The 15,371-nt window shown below is 42.7% G+C and overlaps 2 protein-coding genes across 2 annotated transcripts in view; both read left to right on the top strand.

Moving 5' to 3' along the window:
* Window positions 1-9,292, top strand: part of pparab (peroxisome proliferator-activated receptor alpha b) — a 29,967-nt gene extending 20,675 nt beyond the window's left edge. Inside the window, exons 5-7 of the mRNA XM_086209504.1 lie at window positions 1,783-1,982; window positions 4,940-5,393; window positions 5,520-9,292. Of these exons, the coding sequence (XP_086065630.1) occupies window positions 1,783-1,982; window positions 4,940-5,393; window positions 5,520-5,764 (899 nt within the window). The 3' untranslated portion in view covers window positions 5,765-9,292. The remainder of the gene's footprint in view (window positions 1-1,782; window positions 1,983-4,939; window positions 5,394-5,519) is intronic.
* Window positions 9,293-10,401: 1,109 nt separating this feature from the next.
* On the top strand, window positions 10,402-15,312 carry yars2 (tyrosyl-tRNA synthetase 2, mitochondrial). The gene is made up of 5 exons (XM_086209503.1): window positions 10,402-11,220; window positions 11,298-11,465; window positions 12,578-12,733; window positions 12,812-12,982; window positions 13,725-15,312. The coding sequence occupies exons 1-5, from the start codon at window positions 10,442-10,444 to the stop codon at window positions 13,882-13,884; spliced, it is 1,434 nt and encodes a 477-aa protein (XP_086065629.1). The 5' UTR covers window positions 10,402-10,441; the 3' UTR covers window positions 13,885-15,312.
* The last annotated feature ends 59 nt before the right edge of the window (window positions 15,313-15,371 follow it).

The following is a 15,371-nucleotide window of genomic DNA, read 5'->3' as shown; positions in this document are numbered from 1 at the left end:
ACTTGCTGTGTGTCTTTATTGATACGTGGCACTTTTATCCCATGGGTGCATTGATTTTTGAGGTTTGATTTATTTATTTTTTTTATAATCTTTAAGTCAGATATTGGTGATGATGATAGAGTACTAGTATTTCCGCCAGCTGTACTTCCTCTCACCGTATATGAGTATTAAGTTTCATGGACTTAAAGGAAACCATGGAGAACAAGAAAGGAGATTTGAGATGCAAAGTGCAATCTGATCTTTTGAGTTCTTGCATCCTGTCGGACAATAAGACGACAGGATGGCTAATCTTGGACCTCAGTCCCTCTGTTGGTATCGACCCTAAAACTGATGTAAGCGCTGTCTATTCGTAGATGTTCTGAATCAAATTACTTCAATGTAAAAAAAAAAAAAATTCATGTTAATCAGAAAGTTGGAAAGTTTTCCTAAATATTTGAAGTATTCTCTTTAGAATGACTGCTCAGCACAATTTTATGTTGGTGTTTACGTTCTGTTTTCATGACTTGATTATATCTGGATACTCACTGACTGTACTTTATTTACAGTAATATAAAACCTGTACATTGACAAGAGGCCATTGTTACATAAACACATAACTGATTGTGGCTCATTATGATAAAATATGAATTTGTTGTTCCTAACATGAATATAAACTAATCAATATGTCGCCACTAAAGGCAACTGAATACACCATTTCCTTGGATGAAATTATTGATTTTTTTTTAATTTAAACTGTTTTGGGAAAAAAAAAAAGAAGGAAATGTTACATTATCCCTTCAGGTGGTGATGTTTTCTGAATGCAGCAGCTTGATGTCACACATAGTCTCAGATTTCTTGCGCACAGCTGCTCGGAAATTTCCTGCAGATTGCAGGGGAATCATACCCCCCCCCAACAATTCTGACGGTAGCGAAGGAGGTGATGAGGTGATGAGCGACAGGGAGACGGCGCAGCGGATTCAGCCGACGTTCGCACTCGGACTCTTAGCAAATGGACTTAACTTAACGTCTCTCACTTCCTCTCATCTTAATTAGTCTTGGCTCCCTCCCAGTCACCCGCTGCTAAGCTTTACCACCTTCAGATCATCCATCCACTTTGTAATCATCAGTCTGTCTGCAAGGAATGGGGGGGGGACTGTAGTCCTGTTTCAGCTGTGGAGGAACCTTTGGAAAACGGGGAAATCAGATCTACTTTCATATGTACGAGTGAAGGAGCAGTAAGGTGTGTGTGTGTGTGTGTGTGTGTGTGTGTGTGTGTGTGTGTACCACCTTGTGCCCATTTCAGTTGGGTATGGAAGTTTAAATGCAGTTCACCTCTAATCTCATTAGTCAAATGGGATCAGGCCGTCTGAGTGATGCCAGCGTGCTCTCGTAAAACAACAACTCTTGTGCAGTGTTTAAGCACACTCAGCACAACCACTGCCACCTCGCAACGCCTGGTAATGTGTAGTAGTTGCATGTGTTCATTAAGAATTGATACTGTTGACTTTGTGTGTGTCACAAGTTTTTCTCTCATGCTTGCACATCAGAGTTTGCAGCAAAGCATCTAGGAAGACTGTTGATGTTTTTGCATGTCCATACAAAACGCTAAATAGTTTAGTTTTCTGAGCTCAGTTATGTGCAGTGTATTTTCCTTACAATATTAAATCTAACATTGCCTTTAGATTCATCGTATTTCCTCTTTTACTTTTTTCATTGTCTCCTGATTAAGGAGATACACTTTAAATATCCATAAAAGTCTGACTATAATTGTCTGACGTCTTGCTGTGACTCTGTTCTCTGCAGCCATTCGTTTTGGTCGGATGCCCCAGTCAGAGAAGCTGAAGCTGAAAGCGGAGATGGTGACGGGGGACAGGGAGGTGGAAGACCCTCAGCTAGCAGACCAGAAAACGCTGGCTAGGCAGATATACGAGGCCTACCTCAAGAACTTCAACATGAACAAGGCCAAGGCTCGCACCATCCTCACAGGGAAGACCAGCACCCCCGTACGTTGAGTAAAACTTGTGTGTGTGTACATTTCTCTCTACTCACAGGTCCAGTTCATGTTATGTTACAAATTTATTTCTTACCCATTTGAGGGGTTTTAACTTAATTCTGAGCAAAAGAATTTCAGTCAAACTCGGTGTGACCTGGCAACCTGCACCTCAGTGATTAAATGTAGCCAGCCAGAGACAGAAATAACCACCTCCATCAGTAGTGCAAGCCTTTCAAGCTGGACAAGGACGCGTCTGTTTGCTCAGAAATGGTATAAAGAGCCAGTTGTGTGAGCCCATCACTTCTCCCTCCGCCGTCTGTTTCTGTCCATTCCTGTGCTCTTTTCATCCCCCATCGCCAGTCTCACCAAAAAAACATCTCCCCCACACCCTTGTTTCTTTTATTCTTCAGAAAGGAGGGGTCGACGAGGATAGAGTCAGGCCCCGCCGCCCATAGTTGTTGTGAATTCTCCAGATGGATGTGTGTAGGTGTGAAATAGGTCAAGAGGGACAGGTCAGTCCAAGTGCACGTCCTTGTTCAAACACATTCTCCTCCCCGCTGTGCCTGAACATCAAAGCTTCTAAATAGACAAGCGTCCATTTACCATCTAGAGTGCATATCTGGCATCTGCCGCCAGTCGCAAATGCACAGATTGTTTCTATGCGGTGTAACTGCACTGAGCCTACGTCATGGAAGTTCCTCATCTTCCCCAAGCAACCACAGAAACAGATTGCTGGGATTTGATAATCACTGTGTTTACGTGTTTACAAATCTACAGAGTTAGGATTAGCGTCAGGGTGGTCAAAGGCCAAACAAACAAATCTGTCTAAAGAAACAAAGCAGAGAGCAAACACCAACACCACGAAGCTCCATGAACACAGAAACCCATTCATCAGTGTGATCCATACCTTCTCCAAGAGCTGAATACTTCTCTCTCTAATTTAAATCCATCACCGCGGCGAACCTCATCAGAGAAAAAGAGTCCTGAATCATCTTCAGGATCTGCAGCGTCATCCAGGTCACCTCCTAAAGTTAAGCACCCGTTCCCTGGTAATATTACCCATCATCCCACCAATTTTCATCAAAATTTGTGCTTGACTTTTTTTAGCGATATCACACAGACAAACAAACGCACGTGATCACATTACCACAGGTGAACACGCTGGATACGAGTGTCTGCCATGGTTCAGAGATGACGTGTGTAATTCCCTTTCACTGGACTAGTGCCATCTTGGCTCCTGATGTAGTACGCTGCCTTGGGCCTGCAAGCTTGCAGTTGACCCATCAATCACCCCTGACCTCCATCTTACAGGCTCTATATTGGGAGGACTTGTTGCACACGATGATAGAACACTAGTCATAAAGCCAGCGGCACAGTTTTCTTTTCCCCTTCCAGTTTTATTGACTGACTTTACTGGTTTTGCTGGGGTGTGATACATCTTAACACAATGTCCCAGCCACCTATTGCAGTTGCTCAGGTTGTTGATTTTTCTCTGCAGAACAAATCATCACCTGCTATTTTAGTGAAAAAAAAAAAGGTGAGTTGATGGTGTCATGTTTAGTTGTAAAATTCCAAAGAAAATTCACACAGATGTCAGTTAAAGTCAAGTCATGTCCTTCTATTAATTTTGTAGTCATTTTGAAACTAAAATTAATACCTGAAAAACATCAGTATCAAAACACAGTGCTTTGGACAACCTTTTCTTTCTTCTTCTTCTTTCGATTAAACGTATGCTACAAGTTATCTGATGATCCAGTGTTGTACTGGCGCAAGAGTCAACCCAGCATCATGTGCCTCATGCCTTCCCCTGTTACTCTGGTCCACGTTTGGGACTCATGATTCAGAGCTCTGGTGAGATGGGCAGCAGCAGGTGCAGCTGACGGTTGGCTAGTGTGGGAATGGTGACAGAGTTACAATGACTCACGAGTTCAAATATCCCCACCAGGCAAAAGCACTGAATGTCTCGCACTTCCGTGAAAAGCACATAGACGAGTGACGCAAGGATTTCTCCTGATACTCATCCAGGGTTGCACACTACTTTTGCAGCGCCATGTAATGATCTAGACACAAACCACAAAAACTTGACAGCAGCTTGAATATGGCAGTAATGTAAAATAAAAATTAATGATAATAATACAAATGAATAAATCAGGTATAAAAGGAAAATTCATATCCATCCATCCATTTTCTACCGCGTATCCTGTTGAGCGTCGCAGGGGGGCTTGAGCCTATCCTAGCAGCTTTGCATGCAAACTCCACACAGAAAGAGCCGGTGCTTGAGTTGGGACTAAAGCCTGGAACCTTCTTGCTGTGAGGTGACAGCGCTGACTGCTGCACCACCGTGCCGCCCATCACACAATCAAATGATCCTTTTTGTTTTCAGCTCTTTGTTAATTTATGTTTCATCATCTTGGACCTTTTTCCCCTCAAAGTTGTTTTACAACATGAAAATAAATCTCTATTTGCAATTTAACTCTTCAGGAACTGAATGACGAGAGATCTTTTGATACTCGATTGTACTGAAGCAAGTCGGTACCAAAGATGTATCACAGTGACACCAGCACATCTTATTGTTGTCATATTAAGTTTGCTCTTCTTAAGCCCACTTTGCTTTTATGTTGCTATGCAAGGCAAACTTCTTTTGAGGACTGAGACTGACATTCTCAATTATAGCTGCAGGGAGATCTGGGGTCAAGGAGGGGAGGATGTAATTGTGGAAATATTCGAGTGTCAATAAGGGCTCTGGCTTTTTCATTCAGTAATGATTATGTGTAAACTCTGGAGTCACTCCAGCCTTTCATCTCTCAAGCTCTGCTGATGCAGCTTTTTCCATATTCATGTACTCAAGTTTCATTCATTTATGTTGCCCAAAATCACAGTAGGCGTTCTACTGCCTGTTTCTTCCAGTTTAAGTCAATGATTTGCACATAGAATTCACCGAAGTGTGTCTTTCCCTTCTGTCAACAGCCTTTCGTCATCCACGACATGGAGACGCTGCAGCTAGCAGAGCAGACGCTGGTGGCCAAGATGGTGGGCTCTGCAGGAGTGCTGAAGGACAGGGAGGCAGAAGTACGGATTTTCCACTGCTGTCAATGCACCTCTGTGGAAACTGTCACTGAGCTCACAGAATTTGCAAAATCCGTCCCCGGCTTCTCGGGTCTGGACCTCAACGATCAGGTGACGCTTTTAAAATATGGCGTTTATGAGGCCCTTTTCGCCATGCTGGCCTCATGTATGAACAAAGATGGGCTTCTTGTGGCGTACGGCTCAGGCTTCATCACTCGGGAATTTCTCAAGAGTCTCCGGCGGCCGTTCAGTGATATGATGGAGCCAAAGTTCCAGTTTGCCATGAAGTTCAATGCGCTGGAGCTGGATGACAGTGACCTGGCTCTGTTTGTGGCTGCTATCATTTGTTGTGGAGGTGAGATGAAATTAATTCTTTTTTAAGTATACCTGTCCATCTGCAGTATAATCTTGCACTTAACATATTAAAGCTTTCTCAACTCGTAAATATTTTAATGACACTTTTCTCCTGCTGCCTAATTAGACCGTCCAGGCCTGGTGAACGTGACGCTCATCGAGCAAATGCAGGAGAGCATTGTGCAGGTGCTCCAGCTTCATCTCCTGGCCAACCACCCCGACGACTCTTTCCTCTTCCCTAAATTGCTGCAGAAACTGGCTGACCTCCGGCAGTTAGTCACCGAGCACGCGCAGCTGGTGCAGGAGATCAAAAAGACAGAGGATACCTCACTGCACCCCCTCCTGCAGGAGATTTACAGAGACATGTACTGAGGATTTGAGGAGGAGAGACCAGGAGGGGCTCTCAAGGATCTCCTTTGTCAGGGGTATAAGAGTAGAACAGTCCTCCATAAGCTAGGGTTGAACCACTTAACCCCCCCCAATGCAGCAAGAGTTAGCTTCTGTCAGCACAGGAGGTCCTATATAACCCCAGATGAGAAGCTGATGATTCTCTTGGTTCAATAGTGCGCCACTCCATTGTGTGACCTTCCTAGCCAGAAAACAGCCCCCATCAACACACCACGGCGGTGTGTGCGTGTGGAATTTCTGGCCAAACTCGAGGATAAAAATCTTCAAATTTGAAGTCTTTTTGGGGTGACCTCCATGGTGACCTGGTCTGTAAAAAGCCCTATAATGAGGAAGAGTGAACTTGCCACTCCAGTAGAACGTTTGAAAGTAGATTTTTATATTGACGATCAAAAAGCCATATTCCTTCACAGTAACAACACCCAAGTGACTTCAGTGACAGCAGCATCGTTATGACAGTCAACTAAAGGGTGGTGATGGTTATCTATGCATCAACCGTCCAGTTTCTTCACTCTTTTATACACACACACACACACACACGTACACTTGTGGCATCACTGGGCTTCATTAACATTATTGTCTTTTTTTTTTTTTAAAGCCATACTTTGATCATTGACTCTGCCAATGATCTTCCTAACAAGACTATTTATAAATGATTATTACATATTCAAACTACACACTATTTTTCAGCTTAAGTACAAGAAGGTGATGACTGGAATGACCACAGGCACAGATCAACTGCGTTATAGCACCGTAATGCACATCTACAGTATACACACACACACACACACACCTGTTAAATGTGATTTTTTTTTTTTTTTTCCTTTTTAATATACTGGACCTCACTGCCTTTTTCACAAAACACATGCACAGACATTTGGCACTCCATCATGTTTCGTGTTCTGGTATTTGACGGCTAACACCAGACGAAATCGCATTAAAACCCTAATACCAGCATACTGGGAGCAGATTTACAACAAACCAGTCATCTGTTTCTTAATGTCTCACTCGTTTCCTCAAAATTAAATCACTCAAGAAGAATACTATTATTTTATCTTTTTATTGTGGGGTTTGGGTTTTTTTTTTGTTTTTTTTTGTTTTAAAGGCAGCAAATGAAAAGTATCTTATCTTATTTCTAATAGCATGGTAGAGTTATGAACTTCATTTCTAATACCACACACTTGTTTTATTTGGTGAAAAAGGATTCTCTACAACACCAATAAAGATTATCAGCTGGGTTAATTTAAAGCCAGAGATTGGTCACTATTTTTTTTCTTTAAGTATCTAATGATGAATTAGTACGAAGTAAATTTCCACACCCTTCTGATATTTATCTGCTTTCACTGAGTTTGTAAAAAAAAAAAAAGCCACCCCTGGATTTTAATAGTAGACTGCCCCCTTTAGAAAATGAGGATATTTCTAACTCATGGTGAGGAGGAAACCTGCATGCCTGTTTCAATTCTCTCTGGTTGTCCCATTTAAAAAAAAAACAAACAAAAAACTCTTAAAATCATCATGAAAAAAATGAAAATAAAACCATAATTTTGAGAAATTTCACATTGTATAAACCGCGTGCACTGTATATAGATGAAATGATCACGCCGACACCCCCGCCTCCCAGACTCTTGAGGTATACAAGGTACGAATGATGAGCAACTTTTGTATTCCTCTGTTTGGTAAATACTTTTAAATGTTTGAAATTGTACAGCAAATGTAGTTATGTACTGTATTCCTTTTGCTTAATTGCCACATAAGTGTGTTTTAATTGAATTGGATTGTATTTTTATACTGCAGTATATATGTATGATTAAATCCGTTTATTTGAAATGGCATGACTGAAGAGTGCCAGGTCATAGATTTTAGCATAAAACTAAATATCTGGAGAGTTGAATCCCATTGGGGACATTCCTTTTGTTAATTGCTTTTTTTTTTTTCTATCTCTCTTTTGTTTTGTTTTGTTTTTGTTTTTTTTTTAGATGGAGAACCATCAAGGTATTCATACGATTTCGCTTCATTTCAGCCGAACTTCATCGATGAGATAAATCAAGCACTTATGATTTCAACTTTCTTCACTGGTTCATAACTTTTGAGTTCTATATTGAAACTTTACCTCTGCGACCTTTTTGGATACAGTGAAAAATGTATCGTTGAATTATTATTTGAAAGGTCAAGCTACAGCTCAGCACTGAACATACTGGTCTCCCCGTATATCTATACACTGTTCGCAGGTTGCACAAACAAATGGGGTAATAATGCACATGGCATCATCAATGCTCCACAGCTGCCTCCTTTACAATGAACAAACCAACCAGATTTCTTTTTATTTCTTAGGACACGTCACATCTGTGTTGGCTAAGTAGAGAATTAAATGTACTCACAATTTGCCATCACCTCACTTGCTATTACAGTCAGAAATGATGCAGTAATGAAAAAATGCAGTATATGTTGTTTTATAATCCTGTTATGTCACAATATTTGTCTGACTATGCTCTCCTCACTCGCTGCTATATTGTACTTCTTTCTCTCACCAAACAATTTTTTTTATATATATATAAGCGCCATGAGTAGATTACTGACCTTCAAGCTGCCTCTTACTTATATATCCTCTCAAAGAATGTCGAACCCACATGCAGAATTCATTCAACGCAGCTCAGTTTTTTCCCCTCTCGCAGATTCCGAGAAATCAGGAATCTATGCTACGGGATTAACCACAAACAGTCTGTGCCTTAGCATGTGCCCATGTCATAAAACACTAGGGATTCAGATTAAGACTTGACCCACACACACACACACAGTTAGAATTTCTGACACATGCACACAGAAGATAATGTCACAACAGATTTAGGGTAAATACCGTGTGTAAACTGCAGTAAAGTGATATTTTACAGTACAAGGCAGTATCAATGAAGGATTAGCTTTAAATAACCATGACCACATAATGGCTGGAACTCTATAGCCAGGCCCAAGAGGAGATGTAATGTGAATTTGTGATGTCTGCTTTCCCTTAAAAATGTCTGCTTTGTGTTGAATTGACAAGGGACTTTTTAACTCATATCAGGGAAACCTCGTCTTCCTTTGATGAACTAGCTCAGGACATAGAAATGTACTGTTCTTCCTTTACTATCTCTGTCTCTTTGTCTTCTTTCTTTCTTTCTTTCAGAAATGTGTTTGTAGTTATCTGCCTCGTAGCACACAAATATCAATTACAATATTGATTAATATGACCTTTATTTCCTTCTTCTCCTTTTTCATAACTGACTAAAGTGTTACTGGGGTGACCGTAGTAATAGGAATTAGGCACTTGAGCTATTTGACTTTTTTTTTTTCCTCCTTTTTCCTTCCTTCTTTTGGGGGCTGTGTTGTGTGGCTATGGGGTAATGCAAAGAGACAACAGAGACTGTATTTGGATTTAATGTCATTGTGTACTGTGGCTTAGTAACAATACTGTAAATGTTTAATGAATGTATATCTAGTCATTTAAACAATAAAAACAAGTTGACATTGGATTTCAAAATAAAATAATTTTAAAATCCTCTACATGTTTATGCATGTTTTGATTTACTTTTACGGTTCGATCGGTACATATTCTTATTGATTTTAATCACATACCATATTTGTTTTGTTTGACTTTTTTTTGTGGCACTCAAACGCCAGTCAACCATCTCATGGGACATCGTCTGTCTGACCCGATGAAAGTTCGCCATCTAGTGGTAGAAAGAGAAGCTGGTTGGGCATGTTGAAGTCAACCTACACAGGATTTGACTTAGACTTGTCTTTATTGACCCCTTTGGGATGGCTCCCTCGAGAAAACTGAATTTCCAGTAGCAAAAAGAAGATAATACACTTATAAAATAAAGGAGAAAAACATACATCACAAGATAGAAAATAGACTCTGACGTAAATGATAAACTTAACAAAATATATAAAAATAAGATTCAGGGAAATGAAATCGGATAAAACAAAACATAAGAACTACTTAAGTTAGCAGTTAAAATATTGTACTTGAATGGTTGATGTTATTGCACAAAGAAAGCCAGAAGAAGAGTGTCCAGATTATTGTGACTTCTGTCCTCTTACTCTATTTCCTCTCCCCCTTAAGTGAGGATTTATAGAGCCTGATGGCATGAGGGACAAAGGAGTTCTTGAGTCTGTCCTACATTTGGGGAGGAGCAGGCTCCTCTGGTTGCTGATGACGGTGTGCAGGGGGTGGCTGGCATTGTCAATGATGTCCAGCGGTTTGTCCAGTGTCCTCCTCTCTGCCACCGTCACCGGTGGGTCCATCTTCACGCCGACCACTAGGTAGAATAAATGTCAAATCTGTGACAAAGCCAGAAATAATTGTTACATTGTCAAGGCCAAAGGGAAACGAAATATTACCAGTGTGAGAGACAGTTGATTAAAGAATCTAGTTACTTTTAATACTGAATAAAGAGAGAGAAAGAAACAAACTGGAACGATGAAGGTACTGGACCAGCAAAGACGCGACGAGATGAATAACTTGTACACTTTTATGTGCCAGAAACTACAGTTTTCGGGCGTAAAGACTCATCGTTGTGAGACCCCGTCCAGCAGAGGACGCGCTCCTCCTACCGACCTCTCTACCAATCATCTTGGCTCCTCCTACTTCTTGTCGTCACACGGAACATGGCGGCGCACATGGTGAGGAAATGCCGTGATGTGTTACAGAAAAGGTCCGTTGTTCTCTCGACTCTGTGGCTCACGTTGAGGTCTAGATTTCATTGCTCTCCTACCGCCTATGACGGACTACTACTCAGTCTAAGCAAACGCGGTATTCTGAAGGAGTCTTTCCCTGAAACCGCCGCCCAGGACGAGCTCCCTCGTCTGCTGCAGACCTGTGCTCAGACTGTGTACTGCGGCTTTGACCCCACGGCTGACAGCCTCCATGTGGGGAACTTGCTCGCTATCATCGGACTTCTCCACTTCCGTAGCGCCGGGCACCATGTTGTCGGTGTGCTCGGAGGAGCCACGGCGCAAATTGGGGATCCAAGCGGGAAAACGAGCGAGCGAGGACGGCTCCCCGTTGACGCCGTGAAGACCAACACACAAAGCATCCGGGAGAATCTCGAGAGGATTTTTATCAACCACGAATTCCTCTTTCACGATAGCTCCCGGAAGCTGGGAACGGTGACTGTGCTCAACAACAAGAGCTGGTACAAAGACTGGGACGTGGTCGGGTTTCTGGCGGATGCGGGGAGACACTTCAGGATGGGCACCATGCTCAGCCGCCACAGCGTGCAGTCCCGGCTAAGGAGCGCAGAGGGAATGAGCCTGACGGAGTTCACCTACCAAATATTCCAAGCGTACGACTTCTACCACCTGCACCAGGTTTACGGCTGCAAGATTCAGCTGGGAGGCACCGACCAGCTGGGCAATCTGATGTCAGGTCACGACTTCGTTCACAAGTAAGTGTCCGTTCTACTTCCTGGTCTGTGTGATGCGTGGAAGAGAGCTCCGCACCGACGTTCCGATCCCTCCCCAGAGTGAGCGGCGAGCAGGTGTACGGCCTCACCGTCCCTCTGGTGACCAGCTCTGTCGGCGACAAGCTGGGGAAGACGGCAGGTAACGCGGTGTGGCTAAGCAGAGAGAAAACGTCTCCCTTCGAGCTCTACCAGTTCTTCCTCCGGCAGCCTGACGCCAGCGTGGAAAGGTGAGTGACGAAGAGAGCAACGTCAGCGAGTCCAGATCAAAATGTCACCTGCTGTTCCAGGGCTGCTTCTTGCGCGTCCCTCTCAAATCACCACACCAGACAATGATGCAGGCCCCTGAGAAATATGGATTAAATTGAACAGGACCGCAAAACTTTTCTCTTAGAAACTAAGGATGCCTCATTGGAATTGACCTTTGACCTCGTGTCCCGTGTGAATTTCACTGCTAGTGCCTGGTGTGTTTTTGTGTGACTGGCAGAGACCTTGACCTCAGTCAAAATCCACATCTTCCTGTAGTCCAAGTCCAGCTCATAGCTGTTACCGGGCAGAAACCTCAAAATTGGGGATGGAAGATCCTGAAAAAAAACAACCTAATTACGATTATGAAAGGACTGATATTGTTGTTTCACAAGATGAGAGGGAGTTTTCATTCTTCATCCATCCATCCATTTTCTACCACTTGTCCTGTAAAGGGGGCTGGAGCCTATCCCCTCAGCCTTTGGGAGAGAAGCGAGGTTCACCCGGACAGGTCACCAGTCCATCTGGGACCAACACATAGAGACAGACAACCATTCACACTCACAGTCACACCTACGGTCAATTTAGAGTATCAATCAGCCTCGTCCTCTCTTGATGTCTTTGGACTGTGGGAGGAAGCTGGAGTACCAGAGAGAACCCACACAGGAACAGGGAGAACAAGGAGACTACACACAGAGAGAGCTGGGGCTCGAACCTGGAACCTTCTTGCTGTGAGGTGACAGTGCTGACCACTGCACCACCGTGCCGCTCCATTCTTGTGTCATTAACTACATTTTTATTAAGTCTATTGAAATGAGACTGTTATTTTGGCAGGGATCTTTACCAATCACAAATATTTTCCCTAAATCTATAGAATACCACACGAAGGCTTGTTACGTGTGCAGCACTGGAGTCGTTTAGTCTTTCCCGACATATTCTGCGTCCTTGGATTTGGATTTTGCAGCAGCTGTATTGTGTTTTTTTTTTTCAGTCCCGCTGCTGCTGGTAATATTTTAGCAGTTGTATTAATTTGTGGAGAGGCCGGCGTGTGTAATGTGAGGAGAGTAACGCCAGCTTCATCCCTACTTACTCTCAGATACCTGAAGCTGTTCACCTTCCTGCCTCTGGCGGAGGTGCAGAGTCTGATGGAGCAGCAGAGAGAGGATCCTGGTCAACGCCTGGCACACAAGCGACTGGCTGCTGAGGTGACCAAGTTGGTGCATGGGAAGGAGGGTCTCGAGAGTGCCAAGAGGTCAGATCTGGTAGCAAACAATTTATTCATATCACTTTTTTTCTGAGCATTAATTGTGGATTCATGCATGTTTGGCAGATGTACCAAAGCCTTGTACCAAAGCAGCATTCAGGCCCTGGAGGAGATGAGCGACATGGAGTTGCAGGACCTCTTCACGGAGGCTCCCTTCAACGAGATCCTGTTTGAGCCAGGGACCACTGTGATAGATGCCTGCCGCAGGGTCAGCGCCATCCCTGAAGGACCCAAGGGGTGAGTGGGCGCACCAGTCCGGCTTTTCAATCGAAGCCCCGGCTGGAAACACGTAAAACCACTACGGAAAGCTGCGCTTCTATGGTTCATGAATACGTGGAAGATTTAAGGCTTCACGCAGTCAAAAAAACCTGCCATGGAATCTGAACACGGCAATTGTCAGACCAGGACCAAAACCTCAACACACGTATCACAGTACCATTTAAGAGGGGTCCAGACCAGACCATGGTAGGACAACTGAATTTATTTGCCAAATGTTGGGGTGCATCCACACAGAACTTGCAGGCCAGGAGAAGTCTGTAAAATCTAAAGCCAGAACAGTTACCGATTTTGGTGATCTTCTTTTAAGAACCCCGTCTACTCTTAATGGATTCTTTTTCTAATTCAGATAAATTCTCATAAATTAAAAAAAAAAACAACTTGTAAAACGTTAATTGATTTTGTTAATTCAAAGACATTTCGGAGATTTAAATTTTTGTCTGATGAAGCCGACACTTATTCCCTAAAGCACTGTAAACTGAGACTAGTCCGAGCATTTTTCATCAAGTAATGTGAGGACCTTTCAAAAAGGTAAATATAGAAGATAAGAAGATATACGGTATATAAAACCCAGAAACGGCCCTTGAACGGCAAAGAGTTAAAATATATTCTGTATATAAATGGAGGACAATAAGACTCATTTTCATGTTTTTTGGGGTTTTTTTGCAGTAAAATAATGTCCAGGTTGTGTCCATGTGTGCAGGTATCGGATGGTTTCGGAGGGAGCGGTGTGGATCAACCACAGGCAAATGGACAAACCAGAGCAGGTACTGATCCCCAAACTCCATATCCTGTCTAATGGACTTACTCTGATCCGAGTTGGCAAGAAGAACTTCCACATTATCAAGTGGCTGAGCCTCTGAAGCGCCCTGCTCTCACTGGATACCAGTCAACTGAGATGCTCTGACTGGGAAGGTAGGGCCGCCGCGCCTGTCGCAGGGTCAGAGCAGACGCCTTGATTGGCTCAAACAGACTTTTGTTTTGCTACAGGGTTAGCAATGTCATATAAATGTGTTTTTGCACAGATGTAATGTTTATTTAAAACTATGCGATTAAAAGAATTGAAAGATCATCGCCTGCTGATGTCCAATTACTAAAACGACCAATAGGGGGCAGCATTGCTCCGATCATGACAGCGCTGCAGGTGTGGCACCCTGCAACACCAGCCTGTAGGTAAATAATTGCTCATCATAAAATTCAGTGGCATCATTTCTGGCTAACAGGTTGTGGTTCTATTTTAGGCAAATCATGTTTCCTTCCATTTAACATGGAAGTGAAGCCAGCAGGCCAACATCTGTCTTATTATAGAGGGTTTTTACTGTCACGTGATGGAGGGTGTAAAGTGGTGTACCAAGGAAAAAACACGGGGTTTTCAGTAAGTTCTCCGTCAAACTAATCATGCCGCTCCTCAAATATTGATTTCATGCTGATGTTAGTATACTGATTTTGAGCCGGTCACTGACATGGTCCTGGAAGCCCACCGTTGTCCCTGTGGTGTAAATTGTAATTCCAGCTCTCAGCTCTCCTGTCTGTCTTTCTTACAGCTATGATTTTCTGCCTCTACGAGCTCCTGAATATACATTTTCGATGTGTACTTTAGTCTACTGGGGGGAAGCTGATGTAGACTAGAGCAAGGGGGTCCCCTGTAAGCTGACCTCACCTCAACGCCCCACCCAACCCCCCACCCCCACTGCAGAAGAATGTTTTTTTGTTTTTTTCTTAAATACTGCATATACGAAGTTGTAGAGATACTTTACAACTGGATAAGTGTAGACAGCGTATGGGGTGTTGGGGTGCTGGTGGGGGTACCTGCCTAGAGGAGAACCATCATCCTGGAAATTAGTCTGTATTTTTCATCTCTTTTAAGGTGGAATTTTAAACTGAAGCTCAGGTTCAATATTAATACAGTACATCAACAACTTCGCTTGAAATCTTCATGGAGAACTTGTTTTGACTTTAATCTTATGAATACATTTTGCTGGTTCAAGGCCTAAACTATTGTATGAAATTGTTCTTGATTCTTCTCTGATTAGGGAAGATGATTGGATACCAAAAATTGAAATGCTGTGTGACAATTTTTTCTACTACAGTGCTAACAAAAAACAAACAAATTAAACAGAAAAGGACAGATGCTTTTTTTTTTCATTTTTCTGCTTTCTTTTGTAGCAAAAATGTCCAGTCTAGTTGGAAATATTAAAATGTAGATGGATGTAGTTTTTTAATCAGTTGTTGGGAGGTGGTATAAAATGCAAAGTGTACATACTTTGTATAAAGGAGTTTAAAAAAAATTATGACATGCAAACAGTTCTGTTTAATCACAATTATTTTAGTTGTTTTTTTTCTGCATCTT

This window comes from Aulostomus chinensis, chromosome 7 (assembly GCF_037954235.1).
Source record: "Aulostomus chinensis isolate RoL2024-O1b breed Wild chromosome 7, RoL_Achi_v1.0, whole genome shotgun sequence".
Classification (NCBI taxonomy): Eukaryota; Metazoa; Chordata; class Actinopteri; order Syngnathiformes; family Aulostomidae; genus Aulostomus; species Aulostomus chinensis.
Note: the sequence above shows the minus strand (reverse complement) of the source record. Positions and strands in the feature narration are given on the sequence as shown.

Excerpts from the sequence above, each read along its gene's own strand:
- yars2 (XM_086209503.1), top strand. The coding sequence starts at position 10,442 with ATGGCGGCGCACATGGTGAGGAAATGCCGTGATGTGTTACAGAAAAGG. Across the intron at positions 11,221-11,297 it reads GGTCACGACTTCGTTCACAA|AGTGAGCGGCGAGCAGGTGT; the intron begins GTAAGTGTCCGT and ends ATCCCTCCCCAG. Across the intron at positions 12,983-13,724 it reads ATCCCTGAAGGACCCAAGGG|GTATCGGATGGTTTCGGAGG; the intron begins GTGAGTGGGCGC and ends CCATGTGTGCAG.